Below are 15,298 nucleotides of genomic sequence, written 5' to 3'. Positions count from 1 at the left end.
GGAAGTGCGTAGCAGTTTGTCGCAAGTGAGTCTCGCGGCGATTACTGCAAATTGCTGCTCGACTGCCGAGTCGGAGTTTGATTCAGTGAAAATCAGCCCATCATACGAGGAGTTACTTATGAGTGAAGACTCGGATATTGAGGAGTGAGAGACATCTCTAAAGTGTGCGTGGTGAGACGATGCTGGCGGGATAAAAAGTGGGTTTTCTCCTTCTGTATTTTCACTTGATGCAACTCCGTGCACTTATTTTTCTACGTGTGTGAACTACACAAATGTTTCTTTCAACTTATAATTTTTAAGTGTTATATAGGTATTCTTTAAATTTTATCTTGCTGTTACGAATAAAGCATGTGTATGTAACAACACAAATGATTATTTTGTCACTTTGCGGTCACCCAAAAAAATTGTAGACAATCTTTTCTGAAGAAGATTTATCGAAAGAATTTAATTCAACAATAAAAAAAGATACACATTTATCGGCCGCATGTCACGAAAGAAAGAATAAACCCGCAAATGGTTAGATTGTGAGGAGGTTTATTAGCCGTCAAAGACAGCAACGAGACAGCGTGAAGAACCGTCCAGCGATTGGCACAGCAACGAACGGAAGCACGAGCCGAGAGAGCCGGGCGTTGGCGATGCTGCTTGCTGCAGGCACATCTTCTTCTTCACAATCGCCCCCGCTGAAAAAGGAGCCATCCTGGCGACCTAAGAAGTTTCAGGGAGAGGCTCATGATATGGTTTTAGGCGGGAAACATGGACGATGTCACGTGCACGCCGGCGCATGTCATCCGATCAGGAAACTGGCTCAATTAGGTAATTAACCGGAGAGGTTATCTCTAAAACGGTGTAAGACCCCTCGTACTGGGGGACAAGTATTGATGAGAGTCCCGGACTTTGGTATGGGATGGCAAGCCACACGAGAGACCCTGGGGCATAGCTGGGATCCGGAAGAGAGGTGCAACGGTTTTCTTTCCGGCGTTGCTGCTCGTCCAAGGTGAACGCACGAGCAAAATTAACTTCTATCTCGTCGGTGATAATGTGTAGGATTATTATAGGTGTCAGACTTGTCTTTCCTTGCCGGATGTGCTCACACAGTTTTCTTGACTGCACTCACCTTATGCAGTTGCTTTTGCTATGGAAGTGCGTAGCAGTTTGTCGCAAGTGAGTCTCGCGGCGATTACTGCAAATTGCTGCTCGACTGCCGAGTCGGAGTTTGATTCAGTGAAAATCAGCCCATCATACGAGGAGTTACTTATGAGTGAAGACTCGGATATTGAGGAGTGAGAGACATCTCTAAAGTGTGCGTGGTGAGACGATGCTGGCGGGATAAAAAGTGGGTTTTCTCCTTCTGTATTTTCACTTGATGCAACTCCGTGCACTTATTTTTCTACGTGTGTGAACTACACAAATGTTTCTTTCAACTTATAATTTTTAAGTGTTATATAGGTATTCTTTAAATTTTATCTTGCTGTTACGAATAAAGCATGTGTATGTAACAACACAAATGATTATTTTGTCACTTTGCGGTCACCCAAAAAAATTGTAGACAATCTTTTCTGAAGAAGATTTATCGAAAGAATTTAATTCAACAATAAAAAAAGATACACATTTATCGGCCGCATGTCACGAAAGAAAGAATAAACCCGCAAATGGTTAGATTGTGAGGAGGTTTATTAGCCGTCAAAGACAGCAACGAGACAGCGTGAAGAACCGTCCAGCGATTGGCACAGCAACGAACGGAAGCACGAGCCGAGAGAGCCGGGCGTTGGCGATGCTGCTTGCTGCAGGCACATCTTCTTCTTCACAATCGCCCCCGCTGAAAAAGGAGCCATCCTGGCGACCTAAGAAGTTTCAGGGAGAGGCTCATGATATGGTTTTAGGCGGGAAACATGGACGATGTCACGTGCACGCCGGCGCATGTCATCCGATCAGGAAACTGGCTCAATTAGGTAATTAACCGGAGAGGTTATCTCTAAAACGGTGTAAGACCCCTCGTACTGGGGGACAAGTATTGATGAGAGTCCCGGACTTTGGTATGGGATGGCAAGCCACACGAGAGACCCTGGGGCATAGCTGGGATCCGGAAGAGAGGTGCAACGGTTTTCTTTCCGGCGTTGCTGCTCGTCCAAGGTGAACGCACGAGCAAAATTAACTTCTATCTCGTCGGTGATAATGTGTAGGATTATTATAGGTGTCAGACTTGTCTTTCCTTGCCGGATGTGCTCACACAGTTTTCTTGACTGCACTCACCTTATGCAGTTGCTTTTGCTATGGAAGTGCGTAGCAGTTTGTCGCAAGTGAGTCTCGCGGCGATTACTGCAAATTGCTGCTCGACTGCCGAGTCGGAGTTTGATTCAGTGAAAATCAGCCCATCATACGAGGAGTTACTTATGAGTGAAGACTCGGATATTGAGGAGTGAGAGACATCTCTAAAGTGTGCGTGGTGAGACGATGCTGGCGGGATAAAAAGTGGGTTTTCTCCTTCTGTATTTTCACTTGATGCAACTCCGTGCACTTATTTTTCTACGTGTGTGAACTACACAAATGTTTCTTTCAACTTATAATTTTTAAGTGTTATATAGGTATTCTTTAAATTTTATCTTGCTGTTACGAATAAAGCATGTGTATGTAACAACACAAATGATTATTTTGTCACTTTGCGGTCACCCAAAAAAATTGTAGACAATCTTTTCTGAAGAAGATTTATCGAAAGAATTTAATTCAACAATAAAAAAAGATACACATTTATCGGCCGCATGTCACGAAAGAAAGAATAAACCCGCAAATGGTTAGATTGTGAGGAGGTTTATTAGCCGTCAAAGACAGCAACGAGACAGCGTGAAGAACCGTCCAGCGATTGGCACAGCAACGAACGGAAGCACGAGCCGAGAGAGCCGGGCGTTGGCGATGCTGCTTGCTGCAGGCACATCTTCTTCTTCACAATCGCCCCCGCTGAAAAAGGAGCCATCCTGGCGACCTAAGAAGTTTCAGGGAGAGGCTCATGATATGGTTTTAGGCGGGAAACATGGACGATGTCACGTGCACGCCGGCGCATGTCATCCGATCAGGAAACTGGCTCAATTAGGTAATTAACCGGAGAGGTTATCTCTAAAACGGTGTAAGACCCCTCGTACTGGGGGACAAGTATTGATGAGAGTCCCGGACTTTGGTATGGGATGGCAAGCCACACGAGAGACCCTGGGGCATAGCTGGGATCCGGAAGAGAGGTGCAACGGTTTTCTTTCCGGCGTTGCTGCTCGTCCAAGGTGAACGCACGAGCAAGCTGGCGGCACTCTTCGGCTTGTCGAGCAGCTTCAAAGATAGGTGGACATTCGGAAGCATCAGGACGGTAGGGAAGTAGAGTATCAATTGTATGGGAAGGGTCACGTCCATAAAGAAAAAAGAAAGGTGAAAAATCCCGTGGTTGTTTGTATTGCAGTATTGTATGCGAATGTGACGTATGGGAGAACACGGTCCCAGTTGCTATGATTAGATGCCACGTACATTGAGAGCATATCACCAAGCATGCGGTTAAACCGTTCCGTTAGCCCATTAGTCTGCGGGTAGTATGCTGTCGTTTTCCGATGAATGATGTGGCATTTCGAAACCAGAGCTTCGATGACCTCGGAGAGGAAAGCGCGGCCTCTGTCACTAAGGAGCTCTCGCGGTGCGCCATGTCGAAGGATAAATTGACGTAAAATGAAAGAGGGTACATCCTGAGCGGTAGTGCTCCGTAAAGCGGCTGTTTCGGCGTAGCGTGTTAGATGGTCGACCGCCACTATACTCCTCCGATTGCCATCTGGAGTCAATGGAAGGGGGCCGTAGAGGTCAACGCCAACGCGATCAAATTGCTTGGCAAGGCATGGAAGTGGCTGCAATTCGCCAGTCGCACGTAGCGGTATTGATTTGCGTCACTGGCAGTCAGGACAGCACTGCACAAATTTGCGTACAAAATTGTACATGCCGCGCCAGTAATAGCGATGGGGAAGGCGTTCACATGTTTTGAACACCCCGACGTGGCCACATTGTGGATCGTCGTGAAGAGAGGCGCATACCTGCGATCGTAAAGTGCATGGAATGACCAGTAGCCACCGGCGGCCATCAGGAGAGTAGTTGCGTCGATGGAGAAGTTGATCGCGGATGGCAAAATGGAAAGCTTGACGTCAGAGGGATCGAGTTACCGGAAGGTTGGGCGTACCGGATAGATATTCGAGAAGAGGTACGATCCACAGGTCACGTTGTTGTTCGGTGGCAATTGAGTCAAGATTTAACGATGACAAGGTCTGGAGGCACGTGTTTCCGCACGTCGTAGCTGGTGGCAAAGGTGAGCTGGACAGGGCGTCAGCGTCAGAGTGTTTGCATCCGCAGCGGTATACGACGCGAATGTCGTATTCCTGGATGCGGAGTGCCCATCGCGCAAGGCGGCCAGAATGGTCTTTCAACTTGGAGATCCAGCAAAGCGCGTGGTGATCAGTTACTAGATCGAACAGGCGGTATAAGTACGGCCGGAACTTTCCAAGCGCCCACACCAGAGCCAAACACTCTTTTTCTGTCACGCTGTAATTAGTTTCGGCTTTCGTCAGAGTGCGGCTAGCGTAGGCTATAACGTATTCTGAATAGCCGGGCTTTCGTTGAGCGAGGACAGCGCCTAGGTCGATGCCGCTGGCGTCGGTGTGCACTTCGGTAGGAGCCGTCGGGTCGAAGTGGCGAAAAGAATAGGTGGGGAGGTGAGCAGACGGCGCAGAGTAGTGAAGGCAACGTCACATGCAGGGTACCAGGAGGAGAGGTTCACGTCACTGCGAAAAAGCTGGGTTAATGGTGACATGATGAATGCAAAATTGCGAACAGAGCGCCGGAAATATGAGCATAGGCCTACAAAACTGCGAAGTTCCTTCATGGTCGTCGGCTTGGGAAATTCTGCGACTGCTCGAAGTTTTGCTGGGTCAGGTAATACGCCGTGCTTCGACACGATGTGGCCTAGGATGACGAGCTCGCGTGCAGCGAAGCGGCATTTTTTCAGGTTAAGCTGCAGGCCAGCGTTGGTCAGACAAGTCAAAACATGCCTGAGGCGAAAGAGGTGCGTAGGAAAGTTGTGCGAGAAAACCGCGACATCGTCGAGGTAGCAGAGGCACATATTCCACTTGAAGCCACGTAGCGTATTATCCATAAGTCGTTCAAACGTGGCGGGCGCATTACAAAGCCCAAAGGGCATGACGTTAAACTCGTATAGTCCGTCAGGTGTAATAAATGCAGTTTTTTGGCAATCGGCTTCAGCCATTGGAACTTGCCAGTAGCCAGACCGCAAAGCTAGCGACGAGAAGAATTCCGCTCCTTGGAGGATGTCAATGGCGTCATCAATGCGCGGCAAAGGATATACGTCCTTGCGGGTTATCTTATTCAAACGATGATAGTCCACGAAAAATCAGATAGATCTGTCTTTCTTACGCACCAGGACGACAGGAGACGCCCAGGGACTGTGAGATGGTCGAATGACGTTTCTACGAAGCATATCTTCGACTTGATCGTTGATGACGCGGTGCTCTTCAGCGGAGACACGGTATGGTCTTTGAGGCAGTGGCTGGTGTAGGCCGGTGTCAACACGATGCTTGACGTGCGGCCTAGTTGAGGTTGCGACACATCGAAAGAATTCCGGAACTCATGCAGAAGATTAAGCAGGTCGGCATGTTCGGTGGGAGTGAGGGTGTCGGCGATGGTGCTGGAAAACGTATCCTCGGACGACTCCTCGAGGACCGACAGTGATTTTGGGTGGTCGCAGTAGTCATCCGGGACATCAACCAAAGACGAAGGGTCGAGATCCTGCACGCGGCCGAGACATTCCCCCGCAAGCAAAGTGACAGGTGTGGAAAGCGGATTGAGTATGAACATATTGCTTCTTCCGGCGGCAAGGTCAATCGTTGCAAAAGGCAGCGGCAGAGCTCGACGACTCGTGAAGATATCAGAAGGCATAAAAAAGACTGTAGCGTCAGTGTAGGCATTGCACGAAACTGGAACAAGTGCGAAATTTTCAGGTGGAATATCGGTATCTTCATGCACGAACAACTTCGGCGGCTGATGAAGAGCGTCAAGTAATGGGACATCACAAAAGGGTGAAAACTCAACTTCAGCGTGTGCGCAGTCGATGACGGTGTAGTGCCATCACCACCATCGTCATTTTTTCCATCACCGCGCCGCGTCTCTCGCGCAGCTGGCGCGAGCTCGAGCTGCGCGAGAATTAGAACGAGCTGACACGCCTGGCGTGGCGGACGCTGGTAGCCGACGTGGCTCCGCTTCAGGCCTGCAATAAAGTGGCGAGATCGGCACGGCCCCATCGGCCGCCTTCGACGTCATCTCACGTCTCCTCTTCTCTCGCCGCTACATTGGTGACCCGGAGAACACGCCCTTCGCCGAACGGCCCGCTGCCATGTTCCCGCAACTCTGCCCGCCAGTGCCGCCGTTCCAATCGACCTACTCAAAGGTATGGTTTATGCAACTCGACGCCGTTCTTGCGGTGAATGGCGTCACGGACCAGCTGCTGATGCACGCCATTCTTCTCGACGCCCTACCGGTAGAGTTGCGCCATCTCGCTGCAACTTCAAGCACCAGCCCGCAGCCTTACGATGCCCTCTGCACTGCGGTGCTCGCCCGCAGCGGCAACACATACCGTCCGCTTCCGTTTACCCGCACCAGGCAGGTTTCCCCGGCGTCGCAGAGCAAGGTACGAACCGGTCCGCAGCCCTCCATTGACCGCTACCTCGGTACCCCGGCTTCGACTACTTCTACACCTGATCCGGTCGCAGAAACATCCACTCCTGCACCTGATCACGACCGCGAGGTAGAAGACATCCACTGCGACTGACCTTCCCTCCGAGAGGTACATTCCCTCAGAGCCCCCGTGCAGAGCTTCATCACACGTACCTGCTACCTGCACGTTTTCCAAGAAAGCGACGGCACGCGACAACGTGGCCCTCGCCGTTTCCGCGACCACCAGCTCAGACGTCTCGGCCTCCTCCTCGCCGCAGCTGCTGGTCAGCTCCTTGACGGTGCCCCCTGCCGCTCCGCCACCTGCCACTGGTGCCAGCAATGGCCTGCCGGGTGCCTCGCCACATTCCACTCGCACCTACCCGGCCAGCAGCCAACCACACTCGGCGTCCCCGCTCCCCGCCCCGGTCCCTGTCTCTGTTTCGTGGTCTACGACGGCCCCCAGCGCCGTGCCTTCGCGGAGCCAGAGCCTGCCCTCAATGCTCGCCCGCAATGGCCTCACGTACCAACCGCTTCCAGGGGCCCGCGACTTTGGGGTTGTCACTGCGTCGCAACGTGTGCTACCAACCGTGGCCCCACCAGACTCCATGACGGCCACCTTGCCGCCTGCCTCGGAGCCTGGCACAGGTGACCTTTCACCCGTTATTGACCTCCCGACTTCCTCTCGTCTCGCCACTAGCGACGCGTGTCCCGCGTACGAACTGCCTACACCATCTGTCGAGCCAACTGAACTATCTACGACATCTGTCGAGCCAACTGAACTGTCTCCGACCTCTGTCGAGCCAACTGAAGTGCCTACGACATCTGTGGAGCCAACTCAACGGCCTACGACATCTGTTGAGCCAACTGAGCTGCCTACGACGTCTGACCAGCCAACTGAACTGTCTATGACGTCTGTCAAGTCAACCGACCTAACTACAACCACAGTGGAGCCAACTGAAAGCATGGGAACAAGCACTGCCACCAGTCCACCAGCGTCGAATACCTCGACAGTGACTGAGGCGACAACTGAACCCGTCTTTCCTGCACAGCCTCCCGTGACGCCATTTCCCGTGGTCCGCGTATTCGGCACGGCGACGAACGAGTCGCAGCCGCTGCCTGCGGACGGCGTGTGTGACTATACCTTCTACGACGGCCTCTACGACATGGGCCCGTTTGACACGCTTTACAGCCCGCACTTTAGTGCACCAGTTGAGCACGTTCTCAGTCACGCGTCGCTTCACAGCGTCACTGAGTACGGCCTCTCTTTCGCCTACAGAAACGCATCACAAGTGGCGCGAGACCTCGAAATTCCAGAGGTGCTTTCCACGATTGAAGACCTCTGGGACCGAGCCATCCGTCATTACGGATTTCTTTCCATCGAGCGCTTACTTCTCCGTCCACTGCGCAACTCTCAGTGTCGCCCACCAGAGACCCACTGGTTCCCGATGGTCACTACACGTTGACAAACTGGACTTGACAAAGGAACACTTTATGGACTGCCGTTCATGTACATAGCATTTGTCGCCCTCTTTCTTTTTTTCATATGCGTTCAAATCGCGCAAAGTGCTAGGGGGGGAGCCCTGTAGTGCCATCATCACCATCGTCATTTTTTCCATCACCGCGCCGCGTCTCTCGCACAGCTGGCGCGAGCTCGAGCTGCGCGAGAGACGTGGCGCGAGCTCTCGCCGCTACAACGGCATTACGGCGGGACAGGAATTCCCATCCGAGCATGACGTCATGCGAACAGACAGTGAGGACAATAAACTCCACAATATAAACAATGCCTTCGATGGACACTCTTGCAGTGCAGGCTGCGAGAGGCGTTAGTTGCTGTGCACTTGCGGTGTGGAGTGACAGTCCCGAAAGCGGCGTTGTGACTTTACGTAATACACGGCAGACATTAGCGGCAATAACAGAAACAGCGGCGCCAGTGTCTACAAGGGCGAAAGTACAATAACCTTCAACAGTTTCTGCGACCACGTTAGCAGGAGAGGGGCGAGGGCTTAGACAGTTCGAAAATGGCGCACTTCTTGCCTCTTGAACTGCGGTGCTTAGTTTTCCTGGTCAGAAGGTCTGGGCCGGCGACGCATGGGGGAGGGTGACCGCCGACGAGGAGAGGGTGCGCGTGGCGTCACGAAGTCAGGGTCGTTGGGAGGGGCATAGCGAGGTGACGAGACCGGCCCGTATTGCGCAAAGGGTTGGCTGCCGGGTCGCGACGATCGGACGTAGTCGCCGAACGTCTGAGGTCGACGGCGGCAGTAGCGGGCAACGTGTCCGGGAGTGAAGCAGGCGTAGCATATCGGTCGGTTATCGGGCGTCCTCCAAGGATTGGCGACTGGTGGCGCCGCCCAAGATGCAGTATAAGCAGTCGGGTGTGCGGGCTGTGAGTGCGAGGTGTAGGGTGGTTGCGGAAGCCTACGCACAGCGTCTGCATATGTGAACGGCACTGCTACAGGCTGCATCACTTGCGAACAGGCGACAGGAGGAGCCGCAGGCTGCGCTGCATACGTAAGGGGCGCGGCCACAGGCTGCACGGCTGGCGGACAGGCGACAGGAGGGTCTACCGGCTGCGCGACACGCTGGCAGTGAACACGGCTGGATAGAGGCGGCTCGTGGTGCGCAAGAGGAACAGCTTGGGCAACCTCTTCCGAAATAGCAGTGCGAAGTGGGGCAGGTAGACGGGTGGTGGTCTCGTGAGTGAAGGGCACTAGGGAAAGTTTGCGGGCGACTTCCTCACGGACGAAGGCTCGAACTTGCTGAAGCAACGGTGAATTGTCAGGCAGGGTGTCGAAACTGGACAGTGACTCACCACCATGCTGAGGCTGCTAAGTCAGAGTGCGTTGCTTCTTCAACTCGTCGTAGCTCTGACACAAGCTGACGACTTCGGAAACTGTGCTCGGATTTCTTGCCAAGAGCATTTGAAATGCGCCGTCGTCGATGCCCTTCAGGATGTGTTTGACCTTGTCAGATTCGGGCATGGTGTCATTCGCACGTCCTCAATATAGCTGGTAAAGGTCTCGCCAGTCTGCTGAGAGCGGACGCGCAAGCGCTGTTCTGCCCGCTGCTTGCGGACAGCCGGCCGACCGAACACTTCAGCACATGACGTTTTGAAGACGCTCCATGTGGGGATGTTGTGTTTGTGGTTGTTAAACCACAATTCGGCGACGCCAGTGGGATAAAATATGACGTGGTCCAGGTTGTCGGCTTCATCCCACTTATTGTTGGCGCTCACCAGTTCGTAGTGCTCGAGCCAGTCTTCGACGTCGGTCCCATCCGCACCGCTGAAGACCTTCGTGTCCCGTAGCCTAGGATGGCCAGGGCAGTTGAACTGGGGCGAAGTCGTCGATGTAGTGGCGTTGTCGGTCATGACAGGCAGTAGCGTGCGGCTTCGCAGCTCCAGGGTGTAGCAACGGGGATTAACAGCACCTCCACCAAATGTGAGGAGGTTTATTAGCCGTTAAAGACAGCAACGAGACAGCGTGAAGAACCGTCCAGCGATTGGCACAGCAACGAATCGAAGCACGAGCCAAGAGAGCCGGGCGTTGGCGATGCTGCTTGCTGCACGCACATCTTCTTCTTCACAAGATGTTCAGCTACCCAAAGTAATATGCAAATGCACTTTTAGAGGATGTGGCAAGTACTGAAACGGCCATATTTTCAGAAAAAACTCAAATCTGCCCCCTTTCTCGCCCCCCCCCCCCCAAAAAAAAGGCGGTGCAAGCAACTAGAAAATTACACAAGCAGCTTGGTGAGAAAAGCCCAAATTTGCTTATTATAAGCAAAACTGGCAACTCTGATTGTGCTGACTGCAGGTGAACTTAATAAAATTAGCAGCTGACATTAGCGGCACTGGGTGATTAAATGGGAGCTACAGTGTGCCCTTTGGTCAGTGCACAGTGCCTGCTGTGTCTAAGTGAAATGAAGTCCTGGTTCCCGGCAAAATTTCTTTAAGACAAACCTTGGGAACCACTGTGCTCCTTTTTTTTTGCAGCTGCCATGCCGGAGTGGGCCCCAGACCACCCATTCCCGGATCAACGTGGAGCAGAACAAGGAATGTCTCATCAACATCAGCAAGTACAAGTTCTCCCTCGTCATCTCGGGGCTCACCAAGATTCTCCACTCAGTCAACGATGTGGTACGTCTGCCTCCATCGTTTTCCTTATTCCTTGCTGGCCCAGTGGCCTTGGCCCAGTGGTGGTGACCCGATATGCACAGACTCTGGTGCGGGTCACATTTGATTCACTTCTGAGATACAACTACCTCACCAAAATGTCAACATTGCATACCTGCCAAGTCTCCCAAAAATAGAAATTTTTGTGCGTGATCTGGCCGTATTGACAAAGAGGCAGCTCAATTCGCTCCAGGCTTTTCGAATCTACCCCATTTTATTATAAATTAATTTAAGAGGTATTCATCTAAATGTGCAGTAGAATCTCAGTGATCCGAAACTATGGCAGATACGAATTCGTGAAATTCCAAGCAAAATTTCACTATGTCCATTGGTCTTAAATTCAAATGTTCCAAACTCATTTCCTAATCGCGGCGAGTGATACGAACTTTAGTACGCAAACCGCCGAACGAAGGCCGAGAGCAGCCTACTCGAAGCTTCAGAAGTACGCGTGCAACCGGCGTATGCACTGTCTTCTACAGTGTGTGTGATTGTCCTTGCCACAACCGCTGTGAATGAATCTGCAGTCGTTCTTGACACGATCATGTATGGCGACGGCGTAACTGACACAACCCCGAAAGTGTGCGCGCGTCCAACACTCAACCAGTCAAAGCAACGCTGCTTTCCACAAACTCTGCGGACAAAACCGCAGCATATGCAATCGTAGATGGCATAAAACGACTCAGTTTTGAAGGCGCGTGCACAGCCAAGTGCATGGGGATTGCAAAAGGAACTACCGTTTGCCGCAACCGCCGTGCACAAAACCACAGTCGCGGCGACGTGATAGCGGTCTGCATGCTCCGAGGACACGTGGCTAACACAGCAGTGGATTAAAGCCAGTAAATACATAAAAAAAAAAGCCAGACACGTTTTGGCGTTCCTGTCAAAAGAATCTAGTAGTGAGCAAAGCTTTGATCCGCGCTTTTGCGGCATTCAGCTGGGCTTTCTCGTCCGCTCACGTGTGTCCCAGGAAGACATACGCGAGTCTCGTTGACGAAAATAAATTCTGCTAGTTGTGTTGATCCTTTGAGACTCTCACCTTAGTGGGGAAACCCTATCCTCGTGTGTTTGGCCACTCCAAGCCACTATAAGGTTGGCTGATGTTGGCGCTTGAGATTGAGACCCCTCCTACCCCCTCTTGTTTTTCGCGATTCTTTTTGGTTTGTTTGTTTGTCCTTGAGTTTTTTTTTGGTGCCGAAGAAAAAGTAGGGCCAAATAATTTATCGCAACTCCCCCACCCCTCGTTGTGAAAATCTCCCAGATTCAGAATTCTTGAATTTGGCAGGTATGGCATTGTGTCGTTCATGTATTTTCCTTTATTAACCGTTATGGAAATTCTGCTATACTTTCTACTAAATTTCAACTAGACTGCAGCTAGACTATAGCAAACAAATGACATTGTTGTTCTACTGCTGCCAGCAGGAAGGTCCTCTTGTGGAACAAGATAGTGAAGTGCCCAGAGAATAGAATGCAAGATTAAATCTTTTGAGTGGTATGTACAATTGTGATATGTGCAATTGCTCAACATAACTGCTTTGTGTTGTAACGAATCTGTCCATTGAAAGGGTTGTTAGCTCTGACGTAGCTTACAATCTAATATCATGCGGATGAAACTGAAATTGGGGGAAATGAAAGTTTGTGCATTTAACCTTAAATTGACAGGTTCCATTTCATTCCCATTCCAATGAAGAAGGTGAATAGTTTGAAGGGCTTCTTTCTTTGTTAGGCTAAACTGACAATTAAGCCAAGCAAAGCATAGGGCACATTGCTTTAATGCAGTATAGTGACTTTGACCAAAATTGAAAGCAACTAAAGTGGACTAAAAACTGCCATTTTTCTCGGTAGGATCTGTAAGCATTGTAGCACCTTCAGCTACACAAGTGTGTAGCAAACATGGGATTTTCGCAAAGAAAAATGTGACTTTTCACAAAGCCAGGGCATGTATATCTTGAGGCTAAAGTTTCATTATGTTACTTAAATCCCATACAGTGATTCGCTGAAGTGTAAGCAGCTTAATTGGAAGGAGTAAAAGTCGGATGTATTCATGAAATTCATGCCCTTCCGGAGCTGACCGTGCATTTAAGATGATATATGAACAGCTTTGCAAGAATGTAGGGACTACTCTTCGCATGGTTGATGGAAAGGGGATGGTGGAAATATTGTTATAAGCAGGTTAAGTGGGACGTTATTATGGCGGAAGCGAGGCATATTCACTAAAAACGCATGCACGCATTCTTTAGAGCACTGATGAAACTGTGTACAAACTTTTACCGATGCAAAATTTTCAAGTGGGGTGTCAGGCTTTGTGTGTCAACTAATAATGGCATCGATTCTTGATATTGGTTTGCTTCTTTTAAAATGCACCATAAAGAGTGTTTTTAAGAGCATTCACTGTCAGTTTCGAAAAAAATATCGCCGAGTGTGCTTACCGGCAGAAATGAGATTTTGTTTTATTTAGTCATCGAATCAATACAAAAGCGGATTGTGTAAGAAGCACTTTATTGAAGGTGTCGAGGGAACCTCATTTGCTTGCTGGTGTCAACCACATGTTTTTGACGTGCAACGGCAGAGAATGTTATTTGTTTTGATTCTATCCACTTCAATGATCTATATATGCACATGCAGTTTGTCTACCAGAGGACGCACAGTTCAATCCAGCCAGAGTTTGAGAAGAACTTCTACGAGTCGCAGCTCATTGTGCTGGATACACTAGAGAAATGCCTCAGCAGGGTCAGTGCTGCTTTGCACAATGGTGCCTGTGCATTTATTTTGCACTGCTTTTTTTTTCTCTCTCTTTCTCTTTTTTTTGCTGTGGCCTTTCATAATCTTTTGGTCTGAGTTTTGGTTATTTTGCTAGTCAGCTTATCAATAAGCGAAGCAAGAAATATTTAATCGTTGCTCGGCAGAATTTCGATCCACTCCTTTTAACGTAGAATCTGTGAGCTGTGTTACAGTCTAGCAGCTTCACTTTGACAGAGGTGTTGCTACATAGTGATGCTTTCCATTTTGCAAAAACCAGAAGTATACTACTGGTAGTAATTTTGAATATTGAGTCAAATACTGAGAGGTTTCTTATTTTTACAGACTGTCAACTAGAAAGACACTGCACTTTATTTAAGAAGTTCGCAGGCATAGAATGAAGTCAGCAGACGTAGGACAGAATGTGGCTATAGAGGCTCTGCTTGCTAGCGTTAGTATGCATGTAACATCAGTGCAGTGACACTCCGCTGTGGGTAATATCAGGGGCAGATTCATGGTAGCATAGAGGTGTGGGAAAGGGGCTGATGAGGAAAAATTGAGAGCTGAAACGAAACCTTTTTATTTACAGTGCTTGTGTGCTGCACGCTCTAGGCAAAATGTTTTTACTGAGCAGACCTGGGACCATATAGAAAGCAGCTTTAGTTGCACATACTACAAATGTTCTGTACAATGTAATTTTGAATGTGCCCTAAACGTTTTACTTGTGCTTCCGATACCTTCATTCATTCAGAAAGGTTATTCTTATTTGGCTACTTTAATTTATGTATTGAGAAACTGAAATTTAAAGTGAAGTCGTAATACTAATTAGTGTGGGTATATGATTGGTGACAACATACTTTTTATGATTTTCGAATATTGTGGGTGTTCATATTGGCTTATTATGTCACATTGTTAACTTTGATTTTCCTAATGGGGTAGTGCTCACTTTTCTTGAGCTGATGGTGAGCTTTAGCTTGTAGTGGGCCTTCACTGCAAAGGCACAGCCAGTTTATAATGCATGGATTGCCATTGCTAAGGCTTGGTTGCAAAACGTGGTGGAGAAAGTGCTGTGTACTAAATAAGAAAAGGAGCAATGCTGGCAATGTGTCATTACAACCCAGCAATGCTCCTCAACCATTGTTATCTTGCTTTGACTGGAACAACAAACACTGTATGTAGTATGCAACATTTCTAAAGCATCAGTTTGGTATTCACAAATTCTTATCCGCAGTTGCACACCTGGCTAAACCATTTGGTTGCTACAGCGTTGCTCATTTGCCACTTATTTGTTTGCATGTGTGTGCCGAAGCTAAATACTAAATTTACGCTGCCCTTTCCAGGGTCCCTTTTTTTTCTTTAAATGAACAATTGAGAGAGACATTGAGCTTGCTAAAACTAGCGAAGCCTTTTTAATTTTTTTTTTTTCTGACGAGTAATGCAGCGTCCCTTTATTAAAACGGTCAACTTGTTCTAGCTAGAGTGTGCCAAAAATTAGACTTCATTGAGTGCTAGTGTGTAATTTCAAAGGTGGCCACCGGTTTCACAGTTTTAAGGTTATCATGTTTTCACTGATAGTATAACTCTTGGATTATTAAAAACAAGTGCTGTTTGACTTCCTTTGAAATGTCCCTTTAAATTTATGGAGCTCTT

At 49.3% G+C, this 15,298-nt stretch overlaps 1 protein-coding gene across 7 annotated transcripts in view; it reads left to right on the top strand.

Annotated features, from left to right (window-relative positions):
• Positions 1–15,298, top strand: part of LOC119168574 (neurofibromin 1) — a 237,568-nt gene that overhangs the window by 55,628 nt on the left and 166,642 nt on the right. For all 7 annotated transcript variants that reach the window (XM_075890506.1, XM_075890501.1, XM_075890504.1 and 4 more), the window contains 2 exons: positions 10,733–10,876; positions 13,535–13,639. In XM_075890506.1, coding sequence (XP_075746621.1) covers positions 10,733–10,876; positions 13,535–13,639 — 249 coding nt within the window. The remainder of the gene's footprint in view (positions 1–10,732; positions 10,877–13,534; positions 13,640–15,298) is intronic.

Source organism: Rhipicephalus microplus, chromosome 3 (assembly GCF_043290135.1).
Source record: "Rhipicephalus microplus isolate Deutch F79 chromosome 3, USDA_Rmic, whole genome shotgun sequence".
NCBI classification, from domain to species: Eukaryota; Metazoa; Arthropoda; class Arachnida; order Ixodida; family Ixodidae; genus Rhipicephalus; species Rhipicephalus microplus.
Note: the sequence above shows the minus strand (reverse complement) of the source record. Positions and strands in the feature narration are given on the sequence as shown.